General features: G+C 34.8%; 1 protein-coding gene across 8 annotated transcripts in view; it reads left to right on the top strand.

The window, feature by feature from the left end:
• UBR3 (ubiquitin protein ligase E3 component n-recognin 3) overlaps positions 1 to 19191 on the top strand; it is a 254201-nt gene that overhangs the window by 144605 nt on the left and 90405 nt on the right. For all 8 annotated transcript variants that reach the window (XR_002823969.1, XM_023730582.1, XM_023730581.1 and 5 more), the window contains exons 21-24: positions 1790 to 1894; positions 2939 to 3112; positions 5120 to 5580; positions 12066 to 12154. Coding sequence is in view for 7 of the 8 variants with exons in the window: in XM_023730582.1 (XP_023586350.1) it covers positions 1790 to 1894; positions 2939 to 3112; positions 5120 to 5580; positions 12066 to 12154 (829 nt within the window). In the remaining variant the exon portion in view is untranslated. The remainder of the gene's footprint in view (positions 1 to 1789; positions 1895 to 2938; positions 3113 to 5119; positions 5581 to 12065; positions 12155 to 19191) is intronic.

The raw sequence follows: 19191 nt of genomic DNA, 5'->3' as shown, positions 1-19191 counted from the left end.
AATTAGTATGAATGAATTTTAAGATTCCAACTGTAAATAACTTTCATGATTTTAATGAAAGAAATTATTTAATTGACATTGAATTTGCTTAATCTTGTTGAGTCGACTTTCTAAAAATCAGTTTCAGTAAACCACCTTCATCCCCTGCCGTATTTAATATTAAAAAACCTTGTAATACAGAATATGTTAAAACTCCCCAGGAAAATAGTTTTCAGGTTTTTCTTTTTTACATTAAGTATCTAATAAAGTGATTTTTTTTTTCCTTTTTGAAGTAACTCAGTTGAAGCTGTAATATCACCCAGTTTCAAGTCAAAATTCATTTGAATTTAGCTGATAATGCTGTATTTATCCAGAGGAGGCAGCGTAGTATGATAGAACAATGACCTGGGAGTCTAGTCTGAAATCTGTATTCTAGTGTTGCTGACACTAGCTGGGTGTGTGGCTGAGCCTTGATTTCCTCTCTGTAAAGTAATGGATAGGAAACGATGACCTCCGTTGCCTCCCAGGCTTCAGTCCCCTCCTGTTGCTGCTTCTGCTCCTCACACCATCAGCACCACCTACTATTTGTTGAACACTTATTGCTAGATATTATACTAAGCAAGTTACAGGTATCAGCTCATGTAATCCTAACAGCAATTCTGCATTATTACTCCAGTTTTAGAGATGAGAAAACTGAGGCCACAATCTGTTGTTCAAGGTCAAATAGGTGTAGACAGAGCTTATGTTAAAACCATCAGGTTTTTTAGAAGAAGTTTCAAAGCCTTCATTCCTCACTACTGGCCTCACAAGAGATGAATGGAAAGCCCTCTCAGTAGTGAAAAGAAAAATTAGAGAGTTAGTGATTGAGATTCCATTCTTTATTCACAATAGGTTAGATCTTAAGTGACTGAGTCCTCTTTTCCCAGTCCCCTCAGCTGTTTGGAAAGTTTTTGTTAGGTCAGCCTAGCCTGTCTTCTTTTTGGCTCTTTGCTATCTTGCACACAGGTGACACTACCACTCCCCACAGAACCTCTTCCTCTTATTCCTTTCTTCATTTGGTCACATGTACTTTAGGTGTCTTTTGGTTAGTGATCTTTTACATCATATTGAACAAGTGATTGGTGTAGGTAGCCCTGAAATCCTGTATAAGACGTGTAAGTTTTGTATTATAACCCCTGTATAAAGTCAGATTTATCATATTTTCCACAGAGAAGCCTCTCTGCTAACCATTTGCTCCCCTTTCTTTTCTTACTCATATAAACTACACACTAACACAATCATAACAAAATAATCGGAGGCTTAGAATTTTAGAGAGATTTTAAGAACACTAATGTTCTATAAACATTTATTTTGCTCCAATTATGAGCCAGTTGTGATACTAAACATGTTTGCAGGAAATATCCTATTTAACAGATTTATTTATCTGATATGCTTGTCATCAAGAGAAGAGTATCAGCAAATTAGAATGTAACATATTCTTGTTCAATTATTTTATTAGACACTGGTATATTTGTTATTAATAGTTTAGCGAACTGTTTAGTGTGTTAACTTTTAGCACATATACAAACTTAGTGTATATACCTAGCTATTGTTTAAAATATTATGTGATTTTAAGAGGGAACCACTTTTGTTGTTTTAGTTTGCCTACTCACCAGGATGTAGTTTTACTTACATATCTGATCGTGCTTTATATTTATTTTTATAAATCTGATCATGTTATTTTAACCTATAATATTAAAACACTTGTGGACCTTTAAATGAAATGTATTTTGTGGAAAAATAATTATGAGACTTTTTTCCCTTTTTAAAGATTTTGATGGATCATCAAAATCTGTCAGAACATGTTCTCTGCATGGTTTTATACCTGATTGAATTAGGACTCGAAAATTCTCCTGAAGAGGAGTCAGATGAAGAAGTATGTAGTTTCTCATATTTTTAAATAATAAAGTTATGACATGCTTTAGTAAAGGTGGTGTGTGGTCTTGAAGTGTACTTACGGATTCATCATATTCATTTAAGATTTTCAAAAGAATTACTGGAAAAGGCCCTTTTTGAGCTTCAAGTACATACTGTCTTTTAGAGGTTTCACTGGTATATGAAACTCTATTTGTAGAATTACTAAGTTTGAAATTTGTATTTCATAACATAGCACAAAAATTAATCTAAGAAAATAGTTAATGTATTTTTTTCTTATGCTGAAGACGTTGATTACCAGTAAACAGTTATTAAGTTAGGACTTCAGTCTAGAAATTATAATATTTTTGAGTTGCCAATTCTTCCTGTAAAGATTATAATTTAATGGAGTAAATATTGTCATATGGGAGAATGTTTAAAGTACTTAAGTATACAGGTTATTAATGTATTTGAGGACTTTAGAAATATCATTTCCATAAAAGTAATTGTTACTACAAATTATTTTTACAAATATGAGATTCTCCTCATATCCTCCCTCCAAAAAGATAAAATACAATGCAATATTTTAGTAGCAAACAAATGAGTTAACACTTTGTAGTCCTAGTTGAATCAGCATACATTCTTTCATAGATATTAGAAGATCATTAAGATTCTTTTAAAACTAGATAATACTTTTGGTTGATTTTTCAGATTTTCTTTCACAATTGGTTTAAATTAGTGATATTTGACTGTATTTTGAGTTATTACTAATTGGTGATGATAAATATTTTGTAATGTTGTAATGTTAAGTACTTCTAGATTAAAAAAGTATTTTTCAGGAGACATATAGCTGACTTCCACTGGGTTTACTCATATGAGTATTGAGAAAGTTATTCCTGTATTTAGTGTTTGAACTGGTTTTTATTAGCACTTTATAATTTGTGAGTGAGACTATAAGGGATTCAGGAATATCACAGGCAATGGAAGATTATTGGTCTTGTTACATCTCCATTGTACCTGAGACCTCACCTGACAAGGTTTGATATTCATTATTTTTATGTTACAGGCACCAGTGGGTGGACCAGAACGTTGCCATGACAGTTGGTTTCCTGGAAGTAACTTGGTATCGAACATGCGACACTTTATAAACTATGTTAGAGTCAGAGTTCCAGAGACGGCTCCTGAAGTGAAGAGAGACTCACCTGCAAGTACTAGTTCTGATAGCTTGGGTTCTTTACAAGTAAGTGTAAAAGAGAGAAAAAGGAAAAGAATAAAAGGAAATGTTTTATGTTATGTTGGAGCATATTGTTTAGATCATCCTGCGATATCTAAAAGAAAAAGTTATAGATAACTTTAAATTGTCTTTTATTTCCTCTGATGTATCTAAGCAACTTCTGCCTCACCAGTCTTTTTCCTTTAATCTGCCAGAGTTCACGACGGCCTAAAGTCCTTCAAAGAGAGGTAGATGTGTACAATATTTGCATTAACTAGCAACATGGCTTTGACTGGAAATGGGGAAAAAACACTTTGAAGTATTTGTGTGTGTATATGTGTGTTCAGTTAATATGGTTAAGTTTTAAAAGAATGTTTCTTTAATGTATGAGCGTGACTTTTTTTTGATAAAGTAATTTTAGCTTAATTTTTAAGAATTCACATTATTGAGCTTAAAATAATATTGTATATTTAATAGTGGGTATTTCCTATTAGTGCAATATTTTGGACCAGTTATGCACTGCACATTTGGGTCTGTTTACATTTATTATTGCAGCTATATTACTAACATCTTAAAATGACTGTTTCCTAAATCAAAATAAATTTAATCATTAATTGATGGAAGCATGCCCATTTACAAATATTAATTTTTTTTTGCTTCTATGGCAATTGATTAACTTTGATAAAATAAACTCACAAAAAGATTACAACTGTATATAGTGTGTATTTGAATTCATTTTGAAAATCAGCTCTCTGATTGCATGTAGCTTAATTGATTTTAAAAGTGGAAATGAAAAACCTTGAAATGACATGCCAAATAACTAAAGTTAAGCACTTCTAGTCACAACAACCTAGATTTTTGTGAGTAGAGAGTATTGAATCAGATGTTTTTAATAGTAGAATCCATTCACTGGAGCTTTCTTTGCTTTCGACAGCATGTTTTGCTGTGAACACCATATGAAGAGTTTTGATTACAGTATTGGAACCTCTATAAGAGGCAGCTTTTGCCTCTAATGCCAGTAAAGAGTACTTTAAAAAATAGCTTGGATGTTAAAAAATAGTGAATACTGTAATTTGTCTCATAAAACCTCAACTGATGGAACATCCTTTCTATGCTAGCTTTAAAAAAATTAATAAAATCCATTAAACTGACTCATATCTTAATTGAAATATGATTTCTAAGAGTCCTAATGTAGTTTGACTGCATTAACAAAAGGCTATTTAGAAGATAAACTGTTGTGGAAAATAGTTTAAAATATGTTTGAATAACAGCAGTGATATTCAAATATGAAACAGATTAATTTGATTTTTTATCTTTATATTTCAGTTCAGTAATTACATTTATGTTAGAAGTAGTTGTAGAACTTTTGAAGTTCTTTAAAAATAAAATTAATTACAAGTTCAGGTTCACTAACTTCAATTAAAAATATAATTCATAATTTTCTTAACTGGAAAATATAGCAGTCCTGTAGAAATTAGTAGAGTGCAGTATTTTTGATGAATGTTGAATAGAACAACTTTTCTTTCTTTAAACTAGTAAGGAACTTATTTTAGATTTCTCTTTAATACATGCTATAAATATTCCCAAGCTTCGTCTATTTTCCCTGGTAGATAGATCCAGGAGGTTGAGAAAGAGGTGTTATTGATGGTATTCTTCTTTTCTCCTCATTGCTGTTTCCAGGTTGAACGGGACTAAATATATTTGAGAAAGAAAAGTGAAGGGGAAGATTAATTTTAAAGAACATATCTATTGATGGAAATAACATACCTTATAAAATGTATATTTAAAAATTTTTTTTAAAAAATCATAGTTTGGTCATATGTTGTCTCATTTTTGCAGCATACATTTAAATCAGCAAAACCTCCTTGGGAACTGAAGAAAGTGTGACTAGAAGTATGAACTTAAAAATATTAAATAAATCTTTGCATGAAACTTGGACCATTCCCTTTTGAAAAGGTGGTACTAATATGGTCTCAAAATTGATGCTGAGTAATTTTTCTTGCTTTTTTCCTTCTTTCTCTTTTTTACTGGTAGAATTCTGGTACAGCTCAAGTTTTCAGCTTAGTAGCAGAGCGTAGAAGGAAATTTCAGGAGATCATCAATCGCAGTAGCAGTGAAGCAAATCAGGTGGTTCGTCCCAAAACTTCAAGTAAATGGTGTGCTCCTGGTTCAGCTCCACAGCTAACTACAGCCATTTTGGAAATAAAAGAAAGCATATTGTCTTTGCTAATTAAACTTCACCACAAACTCTCAGGAAAACAAAACTCCTACTATCCTCCTTGGCTAGATGACATAGAAATTTTAATCCAACCAGAAATACCTAAATATAGTCATGGAGATGGTATAACTGCAGTAGAAAGAATTTTACTAAAAGCTGCATTGCAAAGCAGAATGAACAAACGCCTCATTGAAGAGATATGTAGAAAAGTGACCCCTCCTGTGCCACCCAAAAAAATCACTGCAGCAGAGAAGAAAACACTGGACAAAGAAGAAAGGTAATTTTTATTTTTAATGTTTTAAACAGATATGGTACAGTTGAAGATTTGGTATTTTGTTTTTTGGTCGGCCGATCACCTAAATATTTAACAGCCGTAGCCATAGCTGATTAGTTTGTAAGGCAGCTGGAACTGAACATAGTCAGTGCTTGGGCATGTAGGATGCTGAGTTAGTTGCGGGTGGTAAGAGTTTCTGACCCCAGTATTAAATTACTACCTTAAATTTGTAGGCCTTTTTGGAAAAATTGCTACTACTGTTATTGCTATAAAAACAAATAAACCTGTTGCCATCAAGTCGATTCCGACTCATAGTGACCCTACAGGACAGAGTAGAACTGCCCCATAGAGTTTCCAAGGAGCGGCTGTTTGGATTCAAATTTCTGACCGCTTGGTTAGCAGCCGAGCTCTTAACCACTGCCCCACAAGGGTTCCATAGCGATGTAATAATTCTCTTGTTATTTCAAAAAGTATTATTAATTCAACTTTAAATGAGAATAGAAAAAATTGTTAAATATTTAAAATATTTCTCAAAATAAAAATGCAACTGTTTTAGTTCCTTTTGGTTCTTTTCAGTCTTTATCAATATGTTTACCAATTATTAACACCTAGTGAATGTATACCTCTAGTTTCTGAAGCTTTAGGTTGCTTCTAATTTGTTCCTAAATTATAATATTTATAAAAACCTCATTTTTTTCCACCTTTTGACTTTCTTTCTCGGGACAGAGTTTTTTTATAAGTGGGATTTGTGGGTCAAGGGCTATGAACATAGTATGGTTCTTAGCACTCATTGCTTGCCAGAAGAGTTGTACTATTGTGCATTGTCACCAGCTGTTCCCCAATAGCCCACCCTGCTATCATAAATATGACAAGGTGAATCTTGAGAGATTGAAACACAGCATAATTGTGAAGCCCCTGGAAACGGTTCAGTGTTTATTAAAAGGAAAAAAGCATACCTTCTAATAAAAGGAGCCCTGGTGGCACAGTGGTTAAAGTCTCAGCTACTAACCAACAGGTTCACAGTTCGAACTCACCAGTCGCTTCGCGGGAGAAAGATGTGGCGGTCTGCTTCCATACAGATTTACGGTCTTGGAAACCCTATGGAGCAGTTCTACACTGTCCTGTAGGGTCGCTGTGTGTTGGAATCGCCTTGACAACAGTGGGCTTTTTTGGGTAACCTAGTGAATGTTGTACTTTATTTCTAATGCAATTAAAAATTTGTTAAAGAAAATTCACATTAAAAGTATTATTAAAGTATATTAAGAATTCAAGAGAGTTCCTATTTTTTTCCTCATAGTACTTCATAAACAACAATTGTTACAAAGAACTAACATAGTTTGGATGACAGTTCATTAATTTTGAATTACAATAGCCTAGAATTTAACAAATTTATTGATAAAATTAGGAGGTTGAAAATAAGGTATATTTTAAATTTTTGTTAACCTCTTCTAAATTGATGGTCTTTCCTCCTTGTTATATATAACGTTGTTTTACATAATTTTTTTTTAAAGCAAAGTAGACATTCAGTGAGTCAAAGATTATTTTATTTGGTTAAGGGTATTTTGTAATTATTACTAATCATACATGTAATACTGCAGGACATGGTTCAGGTGCTATTTTTACAAAGGCCATAAGGCTGTGTAATAAATAATATTCTAAAAAATGTAAAGCCTTTTTCTTTGTGATGGGTTTTATTTCCTTTGAATGGGAATGATATTGACAAGGACCTGAAACTAATTCTGAAGCATGCACAGCTAAGGATTAAGATGAATGTGAGTCTCGCTGTGTTTCCTACCAATGTCTTTCCTGAATATATTGTGAATAATAATAAACATAGAACAGTTCATAAGGACTTAATGATAATCCATTTCCAGGTACCTCACCTATAGACAAACTTGGTATCACTTTCATAATAGATTAGCTTCATAGAGAACAAGGTACAGGGACCCTTAGATGGTTGTAATAATATTCAACCTTAGTGTCTTCACTCTAGGGTAATAATGGAAAATTTCTGAGTTGTATTGAATCTGTCAGAACTTGTTTATGTCTTTTGTTAATGGTCTTTATTTACATTTTTGCCAAATTTTAGGAAAAGAATAACCTAGATTAAAAAAAAATTTCATGAGGAAAAAATAATGACAATTTTTTCTCTCTGGAAATCATAGAAAGCTAATATTAAAATGTATCTTAACACTGGTGCCAATCAGTTGGATCTGAAGTTTTCTTACATTTGATATATCGATTTGTTGTTTGAAATATATATTTTATGGATGTATTTATTCTAAATATATCCGTTCATGTTTAAAGTTGAACTGTAGAATGGTGTAACATTGTCTTAATTAAAGAAACATACAAAACTTATACAATAAATTTATATAAGTATATCTTCAAAGTAGTGATGTAAGAGACCAAACATGTTCTGTTTATGCGGTTGTTGCTAATAGCATTTTTGGAGGTCTCTTAGAATGCTTTGAGCATCTATAGCACATTTTTGTTTGTTTCCATTTCTTTCATGATGGCAAATATTTGTCCTGTGAGGATGGATTTAATTTTTTCTTAAGTTTTTATTTTGAAACAGTCTCAAATTTATAGAAACATTTTAAGGACAGTACAGAGAACTTCCTGAACCATTTGAGAATAAGTTGCTGAGATGATGCCCCTTCACCCTGGACTTTAGTGTGTATTTCCTACAAATAAGGGCATTTTCTTAAATAACCACAATATGATGATCAAAATCAGGAAATTAACATGTATTTGACTGTGTTCAGATTCTTAGATCCCATTCAAGCTTCGACAGTTGTCTCAGTAATTTTTTTTTGCAGTGAAAGGATCCAGGCCAGAGTCACACATTGCATTTAGTAGTCTCTTTAGTCTTCTTTAGTCGGGAATAGTTTCTTCAGTTTTTCCTTTATTTGCATGATATTGGCAGTTTTGATGATTACAGGACAGTAACATTGTAGAATATCCCTCAATTTGGCCATGTCTGATGTTCCCTTGTGTTTATATTCAGGGTATGCATCTCTAGCAGGAATATTAAAGTAGTGCTGTTTTCTTTTCATTACATCCTATCAGGTGTTACATTATTTTGATTTGTTTCATTACTGGTGATTAATTTCAATTACTTGTTTAAGGTGTTTGCCAGACTACTGTCAAGTTACTCTTTTTTTCCCTTTTATAATTTATACTTAATTTGTGGAGAGATACTTTGAGACTATGTAATATCTTATTCCTCATTAACTTTCAGTTTATTCATGTATTTCATATCAGTATGGACTCATGAATTCCTGTTTTGTTTTATGAGTTTCAATCTGATATGCTTGTTATTAATTTTGATCCTCAAATTGTTCCAGATTTGGCCATTGGGAGCCCTTTCAGGCTGGTTTCTGCGTTCATCTGACTTACCCCATGATTCTTTGAGCATTTTCAAGTTTTCTGGGACAAAAAGATGTTCTAGGCTCATTAGGAGCTCTACTTTTAGTGGAGAATGGTATTTAAAAACCATGATTTAGGTATCTAGTGTGCTCATTGATAATGAGTTATAGCAGTTCCTAGGCCCTTTTAATGGACAGAGCAAGGATGTGTGTGTGTATAAGAGAAAGAGAGAGAGGGAGAGAGATTGGTATTTATTTTTATATCTATGGAAAACTATAAGTTTACCCTGGTATCTTTAATTCCAATCCATCACCACCCTAGAGATCATTCTTGTTTTCTCTTTCCATATTTGTAACTCCCTTCTCCCACAATGAGAAACCTGGAACCCATTATCTTTAATATATATTATTTTTTTGATCAGTGTCCCTGTATATAACCAATTTTCTGTAATCTTCCCTCACACAAATGCCCTCCTGTACTAGTTGTTGTGTCCTTGATACCCTGTGCAGGGCCACTATTGCCACTCTCCATTTTCAGGAAGGCAAGGAATGGGAAGGATGGATTTAATTTTTTAAACGGCCAGTGTCATAGAGAGTTAAGTTTAATTAATAAGATGAGTGATTGAGCTGGATAATAATATATTGGCTCAAACACAATATAAAAAATAAGAGTTGTTGTTATAATAAAGCAATTTTTTTTAAATGCAGATCCTAAATTGTCATTAAAGTAAATATTAAAAAAAAAAGGAGTATTAAAAATCTTTTGAACATCATTGACATAAATATGTATGTTCCCATGGTAAGGTGGACCATAGTACTTGACTTTATAGTTGTACCTTGTCTGTTTAGTTCATGATTATCTCCACTAATTAGATGGGAGCAGATGTGTGTATAATCTAAAAATTACTATTAACATTTCATTCTACTAAATTCTATATTGCTGTATTCTTGGGTCATTTCAGATTAATAGAAAAAATATTTTTAGATTTCCTGTAGAAATGACTTTATAGAACCTCAGTTTAACATAATGCTTTGACTTTTATCATGTATAGATATAATAAATGGACATTAAAACAAACTGCTAGGGTATACTCTGTCCATTAAGTTTTTAATGTCCTTTGTATCATGGACTGTAATGAATTCCTCTTTGAGTTTTGTTCAAGTAAAAAGTTTGTCTCTCCTGATGTATTGATATATAACTCACTTTTGAACCTTTCTTTTTCTTCTTCCTTTCCCTCTCCTCTGGTTTTAAATGATTATTTTAACTTTTTTGCCAGGATAAAATTTTGTGCTCACTGGTATATTAGCATTTACAGTCTAGGGAAGCCTATCTCCCTTCTTTATTTTTATTTTTATTTTTTAATAATATTGTGATTTTGGAGAAAATTTACATAGCAAATTAGGTTCTCATTTAACAATTTCTATACATATTGTTCAGCAATGTGTCAGCATTCTCATTATTTCTATTCTGGTTGTTCTGTTTCCATTAATCTAGCTTCCTTGTCCCCCTTTACCTTCTCATCTTTAATCCAGGGTAAATATTAACTGTTAGGTCTCATTTAGATGATTGTTTAGAGGAGCACAGTACTCACGGGTAATATTATTTATTTTATGAGCCACTCTGTCTTTCGGCTGGGAGGTGACCTCTGGGCGTGGCTTGAGTTCCAAGTTTAAAGGGTATCCCAGTCTCTAATAGTCTCTTAATTCAGTCTATTCTACTTATTATTTATCCCTTACCTACTTCCAAAATAGATTTAATTTTAAAGTTGGTTGCCAAAAAAATCACCAATACAACAGGACAACACAGTAAGAATAATAAAAAGGGGCATAATTATGAATACTTCCTAAATATAATCCTTGCAGGATTAGGGTACTGGGTTTGAGGGCTTAGGACCAGAGTCTCAAGGGGCAGCCTGGTTCCTCTAGTCTCTACCGGTCCAATAAGTCTGGCCTTTTTAGAAATTTGAGTTTTGTTCTACATTTTTTCCCCATTGTATTTGAGACCATCTGTCATGTCCTTGGTCGGAAAGGTTGGTACAGTCGGGTACCACATAGTTCTTCTGGTCTCAAGGTATGTGAGGTTGTGGTTTGTATAGACTGTTAGTCCTATAGACTAGTTTCTTCTTTGAATCTTTGGTTTCCTTCTTTCTCTTTTGCTCCAGATGCATAGAGACCAATAGTTGTATCTTAGATGGCTGCTTACAAGCTTTTAAGACCCCAGATGCTACTCACCAAACTAGGATGTAAGAACATTATCTTTATGAGCTGTGTTATGCCAGTTGACCAGGCTGCCCCTCAAGACTCTGGTCCTAAGCCTTCAAACCCAGTACCGTAATCCTGCAAGGTATTTGGTTGTGTCTAGGAAGCATTCATAACTATGCCCCTTTTTATTATTCTTACATTATTGTGTTGTCCTGTTGTATTGGTGATTTTTTTGGCAACCAACTTTAAAATTAAATTTAAATCTATTTTGGAAGTAGATAAGGGATAAATAGTAAGCAGAATAGATTGAATTAATCCAAAGGAATATTTATGCTTAGATTTGGAATATAGTTTTATTCTTTATGTTGGGCTTGGAATCTTTCAGATTTTTTGACTTCAAAGAAAATAAATCAAATTTGGAATATCTCCTAGTAGAAACTGGGAAACTTCTTAGCTTTTGTTCCTTTTATATCTAGTTGGAGAGGCTTTTTCTTAGAGTAACAATAAATCGACAATTCTTATCTTCTAGATTCTGTTCATATCTAAACATCATAGCTGCTTCTACTAAGCAATTTGCTATTGTTTGTGCTGCAAACTAATTTGTTACTCTAGTAACCATCTAACACATACTTTGGAAACCCAAATTTTCTATCTACCTTAATTATTATTTCACATTTTAAAGTTAAATCTTGGCTTTTATTTTTACCTACTAAGTCAGTGATTTTCAAACCTTTTTAAAGTAGTAGAATCCTTTTAAAGACAATAAAATCTTATATGAAATTTCATACATACTTCAGAAAACAGATTGCTTTCAACTGTCTTTCAGGCACTTTTCATTCAGTATATACTCCTGAAAGATGGTAGGTAAGTTCTAAGCACGTGTGGTCCTTATCACTTTATTTCTGTTTAATCTAGGCGACAAAAGGCTAGAGAGAGGCAGCAGAAATTGCTTGCAGAGTTTGCTTCACGACAGAAAAGCTTCATGGAAACTGCCATGGATGTTGGTAAGTCAAAGTTTATTAGTTTAGAATTCTCAAAATTTCAGTGCCATGACCTTTGGGATGATCTAGTCCAATCATCCATCAGTTTTAAACATTACAGACAGATGATTTCTAGCCTTTATTTAAATAATAGAGGGATGGTAGATCAGACCTTTATTACAGACAGCCCTCTCTGTTGAGTAGTTACAGTTGTCAGAAAATTCTTCCTGATGGTAGCAACATAGTATGCTCCCCTTGTTCACTTCTGTTAAACTGCTTCTTGGATTTATGAGGTCTGCCATTATATATTTACTTAATTCTTTTTTTTTTTTTTTTCAATCAATATTGTTTGTTTATTTCTTTTAATTGTACTTCAGGTGAAGGTTTGCAGAACAAATAGTTTCTCATTAAACAGTAGTACACATATTGTTTTATGACATTGGTTAACAACCCCACAACATATCAACCCTCTCCCTTCTCGACCTTTTTTTTTTGGTGAAAATACACATAGCCAAAGATACACCATTTCAAAAATTTCTACATGCACAGTTCGGTGACATAGACTACGCTCTTCCAATTGTGCTGCTATTCTCACTTTAGTTGAAGGCTTACAGAACAAAATAGTTTCTCATTTAACAGTTAGTACACATGTTGCCTTATGACAATGGTTAACAACCTCACAACACATCAACACTATCCTTACTCAGCCTTGGGTTCCCTATCACCAGCTTTCCTGTCCCCTTCTGCCTTCTAGTCCTTGTCCCTGGACTGCTGTGCCTCATTAGTCCCATTTTGTTTTATGGGGCTGTGCAATCCCTGGCTGAACGGTTAACCTCGGAAGTGACTTTACCACTGAGCTAAAAGGGTGTCTGCGGGCCATACTCTTGGGGTTTCTACGGTCTCTTTCAGGCCAGTAAATCTGATCTTTTTTATGTGTGTGTTAGAATTTTGTTCTACATCCTTCTCCAGCTCTGTCCAGAACCCTCTGTTGTGATCCCAGTCAGAGCAGTCAGTGGTGGTAGCCAGGCACCATCTAGCTGTACTGGACTCAGTGTGGTGGAGGCTGTGGTAGCTGTGGTCCATTAGTCCTTTGGACTAACCTTTCCTTGTATCCTGTTCTCTTCATTCTCCCTTGCTCCCGAAGGGGTGAGACCAGTGGAGTATCTTAGATGGCTGCTCACAGGCTTTTAAGACCCCAGACACTACTCACCAAGGTAGAATATAGAACATTGTCTTTATAAACTGTGTTATGCCAATTGAGCTAGATGTTCCCGAGACCATGGTCCCCACAGCCCTCCACCCAGCAGTTCAGTTCCTCAGGGAGTTTGGATGTGTCTTTGGAGCTTCCGTGACCTTTCCTTGTACAAGTTGTGCTGGTTTCCCCTGTATTGTGTACTGTCTCACCCTTCACCCAGGATACCACTTATCTATTGCCTATTTGAAAACAGTCCTTTTTTTTGTGAGGTGATGTTACTAGTTTGATATAGAGTTCATTTGTTTCAGTTTGTTTCCAATTTTAGAAACTAAGAAAAAAGCTTAGTTAATAATGCCTTTACATGTTTTTATCTGCTACATCCCACCTCTCAAGTGAAATAAAACAAAAATGATTTTCTGAGGAATTGATTAAGCGAGGTACCCAAGAGGAAGTTGGGTGGTATTGTCTTGAATAGGAAATTGGTCACGTCTTCACCTGAGGAAACTGGAAGGAAGAAGGAAAGAGTGGATGAAGATAGAGATAATAATGCCCATTGGAGGTGAGGGAAATGGGAGGTTAAGGCAGATCACTCTTGATTGTTTTAGTTTTCGGGGTTAAGTAAAAGGTATATTCTGCTAAGTGAAAAGAATACGACCTGAAGTTTGGAATAGTTGCTGAGGAGAGTGGGAAATGTTCCTCACCAAGGCTGATTATAAAAATTGATAAGCAATGCATAGGGCCTAGTTGCATTCAGGATCATAAATTTGAATGTCATCAGTCTGCAAAGTTACTGACTCAGTCTCCTAAATCTTGCTACTTTTTGGGAACGTTTGACCTTTTTTGGCAGTAGCCAGGGCACAGGAAGAACAATTGAGGGATCAGGCACACATAATTTCTGGCAAACATAGGCAATTCACAGAAGTCATCAGGATAATGAGCTCTGCTTTTCCCCAGTCCTGGTCTTTTCATGCCACAGTGGTGACAGGTGAGGCAATACAGATTCATGAGCACTAGCTTTATTTATTTTGGTCATTATCACACCGGTGGGATTCTGGACTGTGCAGATTCAGTATATTCCTTTTATTTATAAATCAATCCCTTTCCAAAGATACCTGTTTGACCCTGAAAACCCCATTGATTTCATCCATTGCCCAAGGTAAAACTTGCAAATCTTAAATTGCTCTGCCTCTGATTACTGTTTACTTCATTTGCATGTGGCCTTATGTATTATAATCTTATTAACACATGAAGCAGGACCCACATCTGGGGTACTACCTGGAAGTAGTACTGATACAATTTAATATTAATTAATTTATTATAATTCATTTATCTTGATTTAATCCTCATTTGTCAGATTCCTTCTGTGTTCTTGCCTTATTTCATACCTGTGTTGTAAGAATGTAAGCAGTCAATAGTTCCTTCTTTCTTATTTTGCCTTATCTTTGCATATTAGGGATGTTCTCCTAAACTTTCTAGTCCAGTAATATAACACAGAATATTTCCGATTTATAATAAAATATTTGCCAATCCACTAAACAAATACAAAACATTATTAGGTAAAAACTTCAGTACAAAAACTTTTTTCTCTGAAGGCAAAAGATTTCCCTCTGTGATTAGTACTCTTACCGATCTGTTGTTTAATGCCTTTCTAAAGTTATAAGCTTTCCTATATGAAGACACTCACTTCTACAAACAGTAATAAGATGTCACTACAGACCTATTAGAATGGCTGAAATAAAAAATACTGACAGTACCAATTGCTGGCAAGGATGAGGACAACAGAAACTTTCACTTACTGCTGGTGAGAATACAAAATGCTACAACCACTTAGAAAGACAGTTTCTTACAAAGCTAAAGATAGCCTTATCATATGATCCAGTACTGGCACTCCTAGATATTTACCCAGCTGATCTGAAAACTTATCTCCACACAAAAATCTGCATGTGAATGTTTATAGCAGCTTTATTCATAATTGCTCAAAACTGGAAGCAACCAAGATGTCTTTCAATAGGTGAATGGAAAAATATGGTATACCCATACAGTGGAATACTGTTTAGCAATAAAAAGTAATGTGCTATCAAGCCATGGAAAGATGTAGATGAATTTTAAATGCATATTGCTAAGTGAAAGTAGCCAATCTGAAAAGGCTGCGTCCTGTATGATTCTAAGTAGATGACATTCTAGCAAAACCCTAAAGACTGTAAACAGACCATTCATTGCTAGGGGTTCAGGGGGGGTGGTGGACTGAATAGGTGAAGCACAGGGGATTTTTTAGAGCAGTGAAACTATTCTATATGAATACTGTAATGTTGGATGTATAACACTATGCATTTGTCAAAACCTATAGAACTGTATAGCAGAAAGAGTGAATCTTAATGTATGCAGATTTTAAAAAATCATTTAGGAAGTTGAGATACCGCAAGATGGAGTTCAGACTGTGACAAGAGGATCTGACTATATTACAAAATATATGAAACAATGACACTAAAAGGGGGAGAAAGGTGCTAACAAAGTAACTTTGTAAAGGAGAGGAGTCTGTTAAGACTAAAGGTGAAGGGAACTGTACATAAGTACTGTACTCTAGTTGGTAAAGTTGTTTCCTTAACAATTCTGAAACCACTTACATATATACTGGGATTGAACAGTTAAGTAAATGGATGATGGATAATAGGAGCCAGGTTTCTCACTGTGGAGTGGGGAGGTTACAGATAAGCAGGAGAAAAGGCTAGAATGATCCATATGATAATGGATTAGCGTTGGAGAGATCAGCATAGATGGATACACACATACCACCTGTCTGTCATTTTGCTGTGCTGTGGTGGGTTGCATGTTGCTGTGATGCTGGAAGCTATCCCATTGGTATTTCAGATACCAGCAGGGCCACCCATGGTGGACAAGTTTCAGTGGAGCTTCCAGACCGAGAAAAACTAGGAAGAAAGGCCTGGCAATCAACGTATGAAAATTAGCCAGTGAAAACCCTTATAGATTACAACAGAACATTGCTTGACTTGCTTGCTTTAGGCGATATCAAATTAGATTAGAAAATGGCCCTCAGTTGGGATGATGTGTCATTGTGGCCTAAGAAGCATCTTGCAAGGCCAAAGGAATGATATGTGTCACAAAGCCCAGTTTAAGCTTTGAAGATACGGTATTTAAAGAATATGTAAGTACCTGATGGAGCACATTCCATCAAAGGGGTAAGCACCTCCAAGAAGAGCTGCTTCACTGAGAACGTGAAAGATATACCTGGTACTGACTTGAACTGAATTCTGGTATAAGAGGGGGTGGACTCCAAACCAACCCTGAGTACTCCTCCCTGGAGGGGCCTCCAGGACAGTCGGGACGCTGCCCAACCGCCTGTACCCTGACCCTGTGTGGTCAGACTTCCCGGCTGCTTTACCCCATAAGTGCTAATAAACTGCTGTGCATCACTTTCTTGCTTGGGTAGTCATTGTGCTTTCTGCCATCCTCAAACCACAAAAGGGGAAGCCCTCTGATCAGGAGGTAACTCTACTCTGATCAACAAAACAGGCACTCATCAGAAAGGATAAATTGCTGGAGGACTTCATGTTGGGTGACGTAGAAGGATTGGCACAATGGCAGCAGTGATGGACTCAAACATGATCATGAGGATGACACAGTACCGGGCAGTGTTTCATACTGTCAAACATAAGGTTGCCATGAGTCGGAATCATCTCGACTACAGCTATCTATGTATCTATACACACATACATGAGTTAGTATACAAACATATTTCCTTGCTCTGTCGGCTGAGAAGGTCTTCAAGCAATGATATTCCGGTAGAAGCAAACACGTCCAATGCCTATATCTTGGTTTCAGATGCCATTTTCCAGTAAAAGGAACTAGGGCTCCTTGGTGAAATAGTTGATTCTGGGCCTGGGGAAGGGAATATGCAAGATGAGCCTAGAGCATCCTGTAGTGCTAGAAGGTAAGGAAGGACAGTGATGGGGGAGCTATGTCAGTGGGACATGAGCCAACTGAAAGAGCTGGGTCAAAAATGGTCAAAGCTGGGACAATGTTGAGCAAAAAAATAAATGAAGTAGTATTTCATTTAACCCTAAGTATAAAATATCTGAGTCCATACTGATATAAATAAATGATTGAATAAATAAATAAATGGGAGACAGTAGGCATATGTCTCATGTAGAACAATTCCAGATAATTTATGTAAGTACCCTGCTCTCAAGGAGGTGAGGCATAACTCCCCACTCCTTAAGTGTGACTGTATATAGTGACTTCCTTCCAAAGAGTACAGTATGGAAAAGGGGAAAAAGTACTTTACACTACCTCAACCAGGTAATCAGATTAATATCAACAATCAGAAGTTACGTTGATGGTATGTACACTTGATATGATGTGATGAAAATGACACTTGACCTCTGTGGTCTTCTTCCCTAAAATCCATAACCTCAGGCCAATCATGACAAAAACATCAGACAAATTTGCATTGAAGTACATTCTATTAAAAACTCACCAGTACTCTTCAAAGCTGTCAAGGTAATCAAAAACAAGGGAACTCTGAGAAATGGTCACAGCCAAGAGGAGCCTAAGGAGACATGATAACTAAATATAATGTGGTATCCTGGATGGGATCCTGGAACAGAAAAAGGACATTAGATAAAAACTAAGGAAATCTGAAGAAAATATGGACTTTAGTTAATGTATCAATATTGTATTATTCAAAATTGATCAATAATATATAAGCATTGGTTCATTAGTTGTGACACATGTACCATGCTATTTTAAGGTGTTAATAATGTGGAAAAGTGGGTATAGGTTATATGTGAACTCTCTGTAGTATTTTCAGAACTTTTCTGTAAATTTAAAACTAGTCTAAAATTAAAAGTTTATTTAGAAAAGAAAAAGAATGAGGATATTTTCTATGTACAAAGTAAAAATAAGAAAGAAAGCAAGAGTGACAGTAATAACAATGATGATGATTCAGGACAGTACTGATGCATCCTTACCCAAATTCATGATATCTGTGCAATGGGAGTTTTGTAATATTGGCAATTGTCACAGGGCAGTCAGACTTCTTAGCCGAAAGTAGTCAACTCAAGTAGTGTGCTTAGTTTATAAATAGCAACTCACCTATTAGGTTACTAGCAAGTACTTCTTAGTAAAACCAAATAAAATACAATTTTGAGTTAGTTTGTCCAGTGAAGAAAATCCTGTGCCTACCATAAAGTGCAGACCACACATTTCCTTGTGCCACTGTGTTTTGCAGTTGACTGTTCCCCAAGGGAAGTCTAATGTTTTCAAACAAAAGACATTTCGCATTATTTTGAGGACACTAACTACGTCATCCTTGTATCACTTGTCCATTCTATCCTCTACCCATCCACAAAACTCCATAAACATGAAAGCAGGCTTACAGTGTAATAATATTTCAATCTCATATTATTGTGTCAAAGAAACATAATTTCATCGACCCTATCTCACACACCCAGTCAACCCATAGATTCATGCAAAATAATAAATAAGTGGTTGTTGTTTTAAATCACTAAATTTTGGAGTGGTTTATTGCACAGTAGTTGCTAACCGATACAATTCTACCACATGTTCATTACAATATGTAAAAGAATTGAAGTGCTCTACCTTACTAAGATGTGAATCATGAAAGCTAATATTTAAAGCAGTGAAGGTGTTTCCACTGAGAAGATTTTCTAGTTTAAGGAATTAAAAAATCATATTCCAATGGTAGCATTTTAATATCTACTTATTCTACAACATTAATTTTAATATCAAAGAGCGAAAAGCTTCACTATTCACAAATATTACAATTCCACTTCAAGAGTTTACGCTGTCATGTAAAATTTTTTATTCTAATTTTGGTTAAAGTTGC

This window comes from Trichechus manatus, unplaced genomic scaffold (assembly GCF_000243295.1).
Source record: "Trichechus manatus latirostris isolate Lorelei unplaced genomic scaffold, TriManLat1.0 scaffold00037, whole genome shotgun sequence".
NCBI lineage: Eukaryota > Metazoa > Chordata > Mammalia > Sirenia > Trichechidae > Trichechus > Trichechus manatus.
Note: the sequence above shows the minus strand (reverse complement) of the source record. Positions and strands in the feature narration are given on the sequence as shown.